This window comes from Echinops telfairi, unplaced genomic scaffold (genome assembly GCF_000313985.2).
Source record: "Echinops telfairi isolate 266 unplaced genomic scaffold, ASM31398v2 ScPeMD7_2;HRSCAF=8, whole genome shotgun sequence".
NCBI lineage: Eukaryota > Metazoa > Chordata > Mammalia > Afrosoricida > Tenrecidae > Echinops > Echinops telfairi.
The window spans coordinates 49,668,941-49,679,913 of record NW_022103898.1 but is presented as its reverse complement, the minus strand read 5'-3'; the positions used below and the strand labels follow the sequence as shown (position 1 = coordinate 49,679,913).

General features: G+C 37.3%; 1 protein-coding gene across 1 annotated transcript in view; it reads left to right on the top strand.

Annotated features, from left to right (window-relative positions):
- ACSS3 (acyl-CoA synthetase short chain family member 3) overlaps positions 1–10,973 on the top strand; it is a 187,921-nt gene that overhangs the window by 131,069 nt on the left and 45,879 nt on the right. The window contains exon 10 of the mRNA XM_045288656.1: positions 6,519–6,622. Coding sequence (XP_045144591.1) covers positions 6,519–6,622 — 104 coding nt within the window. The remainder of the gene's footprint in view (positions 1–6,518; positions 6,623–10,973) is intronic.

Here is a 10,973-nt window from a genome sequence, read left to right as displayed (position 1 = left end):
TGGCCCAGTTGTAACGGTTCTTGTGTTCTTTACATTGAACCGTAATCCGTACTGAAGGCTTGATCTTCATCAGCGTGTGCCTCAAGCCCTTTGCACTTTCAGTAAGCAAGGTTGTGGCATCTGCGTATTGCAGGCTGTTAATGAGTCTGCTTCCAAACCCGATGCCCTTTCTTCTTCATATCATGTCCAGCCTCTCTGGTTATTTACTCAGTGTACAGATTGAACAGTGTGGTGAAAGGATACAATCCCCATGCACACATTTCCAGATTTTAAATCATCCAGCATTCCTTTGTTGTTCACACAACTGTCTCTTGATCGAGCAACAGATTCCACAGGAGCACAACGAACTGTTTGGGGAGTTTCATTCTTCTCAAGGCTATCCATACTTCGTTATGATCCACACAGTCAAATGCCTTTACCTAGTCACTGAAAGACAAGTAATCATCTTTCGGATATTCTCTTTCATCCAAGATCATCTGATATCAGCAGTTATATCCAGTGTTCTACTTCCTCTTCGAATCCAACCTGAACTTCTGGAAGCTTTCTGTCAATGGACCACACCATGTGACAGTCATGATATTGGTCCATCATGTTCACATTCTGTTGGGTCACCTTTCTTTGGAATGGGTACAAATATGGATCTCTTCCAGGAGTTGTCCAGGGAGTTGTCTTCCAAATTTGCTGGTGTCGACCAGTGGGTCATTTCAGTACTTCCTCAGGTTACTTCATTGACACATTCCCATTGGTATTCCATCAATTCCTGGATCCTTGTTTTGGGCTGATGCTTTCAGTGCAGCATAATTCTTCCATCAGTACCATTGGTTCATGATTATATGCTTGAATGCTAGAAATGGTTGGATGTTGAATAGTTCTTTTTAATTAAGTGACTGCGTGTTCTTTCCATTTTCTTTCAATGTTTCCTGCATCATTCAATATTTTACCCAGAGACTCTTGAAAAATCTCAACCCAAGGCTTGATTTATTTCCCCGAGTTCTTTCAGTTTAAGACATGCTGAGCATGTTCTTCCCTTCTGGTTCTCCAGCTCTAGGTCTTTGCCTATTTCAGTATCATACTTTACCTTTTCTTCTCAAGCTGCCCTCTGACATTTTCTGTTCAGCTCTTTGACTTCATCTTTTCTTCCATTTGCCTTAGCTCAGTGGTTCTCAACTTTCCTAATGTTGTGACCATTTAATACAGTTCCTCACCTTGTGGTGACCCCTCCCCCAACCATAAAATTATTTTTGTTGCTACTTCCTAACTTTGCTACTGTTGTCATTTTGCTACTGTTACAAATTGGGCAACTCCTGTGAAAGGGTCGTTTGACCCCCAAAGGGGTTGCGAACCACAGGTTGAAAACTGCTGCATTAGCTATTCTGTGAAAGATCTACTTTAAGATTCTTCTCTGACATCACTTTAATATGTTCTTTCTGTCATGTTCTTTAATGACCTTTATGTATAATGTTCTTGATGTCATGCCAAGCTCACCAGGTCTTTGGTTAGAATGTCCAATGTGTCATTTTTGTTCTTGAGATGATCTTGAAATACAGGTGGTATATATTCAGAGTTGTAGTTTGAGTCTCATGACTGGTTTTAATTTCCTTCAGCTTCCATCTGACTTTATATATGAACAATTGATGTCTGTTTCACGCAGGCTACTAGCGTGCTGATATCAATCTTCTCCATTTGCTCTTCCCACAGATGTGGTCAATTTGATTTCTACGTATTTCATTTGGAGAAGCCCATGTACATAATCAGAATTTGTGTTGTTGAAAAAAGAGTATTTGCTATGAAGAATCATTGGTCTTGCAAGTCTATCAATTTACAGCTTTCATCTCTACCTACACCATGTTTTCCAACTTCTTTCCTCATTGTCTAACTTGCATTCTAATACCAGTAATTATCAATATATCTTGATTTCATGTTTGATCACTTTCAGGATGAAGACACTGTTATAATTCTTTAATTTCTAGCTTTAGTGGTTGGTGCATTAATGTGAATAATAGTTGTATTGACTGGATTTCCTTGTATGGGGATAAATATTATCCTATCACAGACAGCACTACACTTCAAGGTAGACCTTGAAATTTCCATTTCATTATTTACAACTCCAATTTACATAGATTCATACTTAGTACCTTTCAAGTTCTTATTATGAATGGATGTTTTCAGCTATTTTCTTATTATTTTTAGTCATTCTCCATTGGCAAATAAAGATCCTGAAGGCTTTACTCTCTTTGGGTCACTATGGCTGACTCTACTTTGAGAAGACAGCTCTTCCTCAGGCATATTTTGAGCGCATTTTGACCTGAGGTGCTGTTTTCTGGCACTATCTCTGACAATGATTTACATCTGTTCATTAGGTTTTCAGTATCTGACACTATTTCTATGTTCTCCATGAGGATTTCAATGGTGGATTATTCTGAAGTTGACAGCCTTTTACTCTTGGTAGTCTCTTCTTAGTCAGGAAACTCTGTTGGAACCTATGCCCTTTGGGTGAGCCTCCTGGTGTTTGAAGGACCAGTGACACATGTCTAGCATCCTAGCAACACACCAGCCACCACACTACAACAAACGGACAGCACAGTGGTGGGTGTATGCTAAATGTATAATGTATTAACTGGAGAAGAGACAAATAATTATGGTATCAGGTCTATGTTTATAGCAGACATTGTAATTGTACAAAGGAATAACTCTTTGAATCTCCTTTAACTCTGAAATATTTTGGCAAATTAAGGGAATGGTGAAACATTTATATGTTAAGTTTTGAATGTGGTAGGCGTTTTAATTATTATTTTTTGTGGTACTAAATGGCTTCTTTACATACATGTCCCTTTATATTTTAGCAAGATGGGTTATAGTAAAATGAGAATAGAGGAAAAATAACCGCTTGTTATTTCTGTTAGCCCAAATCTGTTTGCTCTTTTCATATTTTGACATGGCCCTCCAGGTTAAAAATCATTATTCTTCATCTCTTAGTATTCTTTTTTTTAAATCATTTTATTGGGGGCTCGTACAATTGTTAACATAATCCATACATCCATCCATTGTGTCAACCACATTTGTACATTTGTTGCCATCATCATTCTGAAAACATTTACTTTCTACTTGAGCCCTTAATACCAGCTCATTTTCCCCCCTCCCTCCCCATTACCCCTTCCCTCATGAACCCTTCCTAATTCATAAATTATTATTATTTTGTCATATCTTACACTGTCTGATGTCTCCCTTAACACACTTTTCTGTTGTCCATCCCCCAGGGAGAAGGTTATATGTAGATCCTTGTAATCGGTTCCCCCTTTCTACTCCACCTTCCCTCTCCCCTCCAGGTATCACCACTCTCACCACAAGACCTGAAGGAGTCATTTGTCCTGGACTCCCTGTGTTTCCAGTTCCTATCTGTACCAATGTACATCCTCTGGTCAAGCCAGAATTGTAGGGTAGAATGGGAATCATGATAATGGGGGAGGAAGCATTTAAGAACTGGAAGAAAATTATTTTTTTCATTGTTGCTACCCTGCAACCTGACTGGCTCATCTTCTCCTTACAACCCTTCAGTAAGGGGGTATCCAGTTGCCTACATATGGGCTTTAGGTCTCTACTCTGCACTCACCCTCATTTACAAAAAGACTTATTTTAGATTTAGAGGACCACAATCACATTTTTTAACCAAGTTGTCTTTCATATAAATGCTCTGGGAAGAGGGAATTTATGCCTTGAAAATCAGAGTAAACTGTGCCAAAGAAACTTAGCACAAGAATCATGGGCCTCATATCATGGACATTATTCGCCTTTGCTTATATTTGTGAGTCTATTTCCGAGTATAGCCTTAGTAGAATGCAGCAGTTATTAAAATTGTCAGGACTGTTATGAACAGCTACAGTTTGAGACGGATCAAACATACAACAAGGTGTATGTTTGATTATTACTGGGGACTGGAATGTGAAATTAGGCATCAAAGAATAAAGATTAGTTGTAAATGGTAAGGCCATTCATATGATACAAATTTTCAATACCAATTACTTATTCATTGAAAATACCTTTTTATAAAAACATAAATAATGATGATAGAAGTGAAAGAGTCCTTGGTAGTGTAGCCGGTTACACGTTGGCTGCTAATCACAAGGTCAGCCACTCAAAACCACCAGGCAAATGAGGGCCACAGGTGTATCTCAGAATAAATCTGACACACAGAACACCAGGGAACAAGGTCTAGGCTAGTTGTAGGATGGTATCAAGAATATCGCACATGAAAAAAAGTCAAAAGTCACTGAAAAGACAGAAAGCCAAGGAAAGACCAAAGTGCAGGTCAGAAAAGGATCTGAAATTTGCTCTTGAACGTGAAATAGCCAGAGCACAAGGGAGCGATGATGAAACAAAAATGCTGAAGAGAAGAATCCAAAGGGTGGCTTGAGAAGAAAAAGTATGACAGTGAAATGTGCAAAAACATGGAGTGAGAAAAACACAAGGAAAGAACAGGCTTGGCATTCCTCAAGCTGAATGAACTAAAGAAAATGTAGAGCCTCAAGTTGCAAAATTGAAGGATTCTGTAGACAAAATATTGAATGAAACAGTCCAGAATGCTGAAAGGAATGCACAGGGTCAATGTCCCAAAAAGGTTTCCTCCCTGTGAGAAAGTAGCATGATATTACGAATCCATGGTTTTGAAAGAAGAGGTCAAAGCTGTACTAAAGGCTTTGTCCAAAAGCACAAGCGTTAAAGAATTGATCTGGGGATGATTCAACACTGCAGATATTGCATTGCTGGAAGCAATCACTCAAGCATCTTAACAAATGGCAAGACCTGGCCAACTGACTGGAAGAGATCCATGTTTGTGTTCCTTCCAAAGAATAGTAATTCTTCAGAATGTGGATATTATCGAACAATATCATTAATATTACGCACAAGTAAAAGCCAAAACTAAACCAGCTTCCCTGACGTCAATCAATGCTGATTCATAAAGGGCAGGGTAAAACTACCACGGTGAATTTATGAGACTTTTACAGTTTACAGGGTAGAAACCTCATCGTTCTTTAAAATATATTTTTAAATTACTACAGTACTGAATTGCAATGGCCAGAATTCAAGCTAGATTTCGAATAACATACAGAATGGGGGCAGGGAGGATATATACTGATGTGAATCATGGATAAAAGTAGAGAATACCAGAAAGAAGTTTACCTTTGTTTTACTAACAATACAAAAGCATTCTACTGTGTAGAATAAGGGGAATTTCAGAACATTTTATGGTATTTATAAAGAAACTTACATAGACCATGACATGAAGCATTAATGAACAGAACAAAGGGATAGTGTGTGGTTTAAAATCAGATAGATGCTTATGAGGATTTTATCATTTCACCATATTTATTCTATTTATTATTTATTCATTTATTCTTTGTATACTAAACAAAGAATTGGAGAAGCTGAATATATGAGGAAGAATATGGCACCAGTGCTGAAATAAGACTCATGAACAATCTGTGATATGAAAATCACACAACCTTGCCTGATGAAAGCCAAGAGTTCTCGAGGAACTCAAAGGCTGCAGACTTTACTGTGGAGAGCATCCCATGATAAGGAAATGAAAATCATCACAATTGGACAAAGAAGCAACATCATAAGAGAGAAAAGACTGAAGTCAAGAATTACATATCAGTTGGAACCACAATCAATATGCAAGGAAACAGCAATCGAGAAGTCAAATAATGTATTTCATTGAGAAAATCTGCGGCAAAAGCTCTCTTTAAAGTTATCACAACAAAGGGGTCACTTCGACTACTAAGGTCGGCCTGGCCTAGCTATGATTTTTCAGTTCCTCATAGGCTTGTGCAAGTTGGACAATGAATAAGAAGGCACAAAAAGAATTAGTACATTTGAATTATGGTGCTGCCAAAAATATTAAATATACAACCGTGGACTTTTAGAACACATACATCTCTCTCAGAAGAATTACAGCAGAAATCATCCTTAGAAACAAGAATGGTGAAACTCCATCCTAGGTCCTTAGGAGAGGCTGGTCCCTGTAGGAGGCCATCGTTCTTGGTGCAGGAGCGGCTCAGTATAAATGAGGACATCTTTCAACGAGATGCATCCACCCAGTGGCTGCGGCAATGGACTAAACCACTGGCAGGAAGAGGCCGAGATTGGGTCGTGTTTTGCTCTGTTGCACACAGAGTTGTTATGATTTTCACCTGACCCGAATAGTACCTAACAACACTGTCAAAGAAGACAAGCTTTTAAATTTCTGTTGTTTAGATAATATAACCATTTAATAACAGGATATCTATTACAAAGGTAATTTCCATTTTTCTTTTGAAATTTGCAAAGCTGTAGAAACTATGGTAACTTCTTTTGAATTACTTCTCTGATGTTGTGATTATATGTGTTTACACTTTGGATCAAAACAAATACTGCCTTCCCCAATTCTATGATATAATTTATGATAATATGGCTGCTGTCTTCACTGTAAATGTTGATGAATTATTTAGATTTTATTTTACTCTCTCTATTATACTCAGGTTCAAAACGTTATTTGTGGCTGGAGAACGCTGTGATGTCGAGACCCTGGAATGGTCGAAAGAGGTCTTCAGAGTCCCCGTCCTAGACCACTGGTGGCAAACGGGTGAGCATTTTGCAAACTCATATGTAAATATTGCAGCCACGCTTTCAAAAACACTATAAAGATTGAGGAACTCCTGATCAATGACGAACAGGTATAAAATGGAACATAGGTGCTCCCAAACTCCGGACTGTCGTAGTTCTGGTTCCAGTACAAATAAGTAATTATTTTATTGTTCCCTTGTTAGTGATAGCTTCATAAGCGACAGTTATGTCATCATTCCCTTGGTTCCTGGTACAAAACAGTGCGGACTTCTTCCCCCGGTCCCCTTTGTTTCCTATATCCAGCAGTCAATCTCAGGTTCTCCCATGGAGTAACTGTGGCATGCCTTCCACTGTCAACACTCACACTGTCTTCAAGCTGAGGCAGCCTCAGTGTCAACTGCCCTGATTTCAAGAACCCTTCTCCCTCACCTCTGTTCTGTGGAGTCCATCGCACTCTGCACACCGCACCCAGAGTATCTAGTAAGCACTGTTTCTCTCACGGTTTTCTCGAACTAGTTTCTTATGTCCTACAAAATCAAATCTCCTTTGTCTAACACTGAAGGCAAGGAATTTATTTTTTACAAAATACTAATTATATGTTATTTATTTACTCTTGGATCTTGCTTATTGCCTGGGTCTCTCCCACTGTCAGGCATACATTTTGTCTTCTTTCAAAACTCTATCATGAGTAGCTAAGAACAAATCCTAGCACATCACACATTTCCAGTAATTCGGGCTCTCACATGATGATTTTGGCTTCTCTAGTACCTTTGTGCAGTCAAAGACTCACACATAGCAATAATTGCGAGGATGGCACAGGAAAGGGTGTATTTCATTCTATTGTATACAAGGTCACTGTCACGTAGACCTGATTTGATGGCACCTAACAGCAGTGTTATCTTTGCATAGCCTATTCACTTCACTGTCATTCATGTTATTTCACCTTTAAAAAGCTATCTCTGATGACTACCAAATTGTACAATGAATGATCCATGATTTTCTAAATTTGCATAGCATCCACACATATGTACGGAAAATTTATTCATATCTATTTTATATTTGTGTATGTCTATAAGATAGGTACATATCTGTATGCTAACTTCTATGTATATGTACCTATATATAGTTATATTACTCTTTAGGTGTTTTCAATATATAATTTTAATTGTTTTTCTTTTTAGTAAATATGCCTTATTTTTCTTTTATTTGGGCATTACACCTTAAGGTGGACATTTAATAAGTGTTAGCTAAAATATATGCTGAGTTAACTTAATGTTTTGTTTTATTTTTTTTCACTGTGCAATCCGCTTCAGTGCCTGAAGCCCAGGGGTAAAGCCAGGCAATGGTTCGGGGTTACAGTATGCTTTGGCATGGGACACTGTTAGAGGCCCATGGGATTGCACAACTTCATGGTTTGTCTGCCAAAAATCTATTTAGGGTGTTAAAACTTGCTGATATTGGACCAGGATGGTCAAAACGTTTTAGTTCAATTATTAGAGAAGTTGTTTTTCCAGGGGTCAATTATGTTATGATATCTTTTTAAATAAAAGGTAAGCCATATGAAAATATTCATTTCAAGCTAAAATAAAATAAATCATGGTACACACACAAACCCTCCTGATGCTTCTTCATAGAGGAATCTGTTTTCTTCCTCAAGACACGCTGGGATTTAGTTGGATTTTCCATTTTGACTTACTCAAAGTAGCTATGCATTTTGGGAGTTATGCATTATTCATAATGTACATACTTCAATTAAAGCCCATGGAGTTCATGGAATTAGATCAGCCCTTGCATATTAGGGTTGTCATTTATCCTGCTTTCTGAGAGTCTGAGATGGAGTATCAAATTTAGATTAGGTCTGATTGAGAATTGATTATGAACTACAGGACCAAGTGAGTGACTAAAACTGAAGTTCCATGTTTGATATTTTAGGGTTTTTGATTCGGAGAAAGTATTCCTTTCATACATTCTTCTTGGATCTTGCTCTTTAGAAAAGCATGTTTTTTACTGCTCACAATATGAAATGCAAAATGAATGATCAGAGTAGAAGATGCATTTGTTTGCTAAGATGAACATTACAGTTTTTACAAATTTAGGCAAAAAGGTTCTTACCTACCTAAATTCAGATTTGTAACTATTTAAGAACTTTAAAAGGATAAGCTTAGCTTTGAGGGAAGAGCAATGTGTAGACGAAAATTTATGAAAACTAACAAGGAGCTATTTCCTGTGGAAGATAGATGCTTATCCAAGTCATGCACTTCCTATTAGCTAGGAAAGTGGTAACAGTTCTTTTCTTGGGCATGAAAAAGAAAATATTTCTTTCACCCCTTAAGATGATTTCCTGTACCTGGTCAAGTGAGCAATGCCTCCCAGATGCAAATTACTTTACACAATTGTCTGTAGAGAGTTTTTGTGTTTTTCCCCTCCTCTTTGCCCTTAAAAGAGACTGTGCTAAAGTCAGTTGAATGAAAACAACATATTCATGAATAAAATAATGACTTTTACTTTTTTTCCTGATTGATATCTTTGTACATAATAGCCTGTGCAGCTGTGTGTGGGTTAGTGCATTTGGGCTCACAGAAAAGCTCACCGAAGCCTGAGAAACAGGCACATGAGGTCCCTGGTGGGCACTGAGTTTGGTGCAAATTTGCAATTTTTCCTTAATGTGTTGCTCAGAGAGAATTATGTCAGAGTGCTGTCATGTGAATCAGGTTTGAATGGCTGCTCAGGACTTTGGAAAACAGTGGATGTCGACTAATAAATAAATGAGTGCTCCTGAATCTCTCAACTTTCAATTTTAGAGCATTTGATAATAAAGTACACAAATGCACACCTACATACAAAAATACATCTATGGTGACAGGTATGTAGGTAGGCAGATGGATGGACAGGTAGAGAATGTCCTTTAAAAAATCATTTTACCATAGATGACAAAATGTCATCTACTAACAAGAAACTTGCTCAGATTATTAATTTGCATGGAACTCATTGACTCATTATTTCAAAGTTGTATCATGAATTAACTGTAAATCAATACTGAAATTTAGCATTTACAATTGTTCAGATGATATTATATTAATGTTAAGTCACCAGGGGAAAAATGCAAGTAATTGTATGGGTTGCTATTAACTCTTAGAGAAGGATTTTTAAAAATCTGATATTAATAATAATTTCATGAATTTCCTAATTGCATAGCAAATGTATTGAAGTAGATATCGCTAAGAGGCACATAGGAGAAAGCCTGATGGTATTTGAGGAAGAAGTTCTGCCAAATGAACAATTTTCTTCATTTTGAACTTTGAGTTTTCTGTATGGACCATTTTTCTTGTAATTGGCTTTAAAAAAGATTTTTAAAAATAATTTGCATTTATATGAGTCTTGAAAACAATGTATATTTTATGAATTTACTATGCACATGAATATACATATGAAAATGAGGATAGACATTGTGATTTATAACTGGGAAATCTGAAGAGGTGCTTGATAAGTAACCGAAATGTATAAATGCAAATTAATTAGATCTTTCATTTGGGTTCTAAGAAGGTACTCTGCAGTCAATCTACTTATTACATCGTGTGGTTTTCTATTATTTGTAATATCCTCTTCTAGTTCATTAATGTCAACACTCTTGGATCCCTGATGTAATAATATAGAAAATCCTAAATTGAGAACTAATCCGTGGGAAAGCAAAGAAAACAATCAGTGCCCTGTCCATATAAGAATTTTAATAAAGAATTGTTTTTATTCAATACCATGAAGCACTACACCCTAGCTTTGGGGTGTAATAATGTTAATCCTTAGCATTCTCATGAGGGAAATTGATCATGGTAAATTTAGAGGATGGCATGGTTATATTGATTTGATTAATATATCTGGATAAAAGCCAAATTGCCACTTACCCAGATGTTTTTATCTTCGTGGTAACTCATCCATATGAACCTTAAAAACCTGTAGATTTTTGACTGCACTTTTCATTTTCTTTTTTAGATAGAAATAAAGATGCACAGACCCTCCCGTCATGATTTAAAAGGAACATTCAGAGAAGGGGAATTTTGCCTTTGATCTATGGTTATTTATGTGCAAAATGAAGCAAATGGCAGGCCCTCATAGCTTCCCTTGTGTAATCTGCAGATCAGCCTCTGTGGTGTTCTGGACCGCCTCCAGCCCGGAGGGGGCTTTCCCAGAAATGAGGAAGCACCGTTTTACAAGGAAAGAACCTTTAGTCAGTCAGGATGTCCTTTGCAGGGACTTTCTGCTTCTGCTTAAGATGACTCGAAAGGGCATTTTCCCCCTCGTTAGAGTAAATGAGCCAGTAAAACAGAAAAAGAGAGCTTTCTTAATTTCAAAAACGATTGAATCCTGACACATAA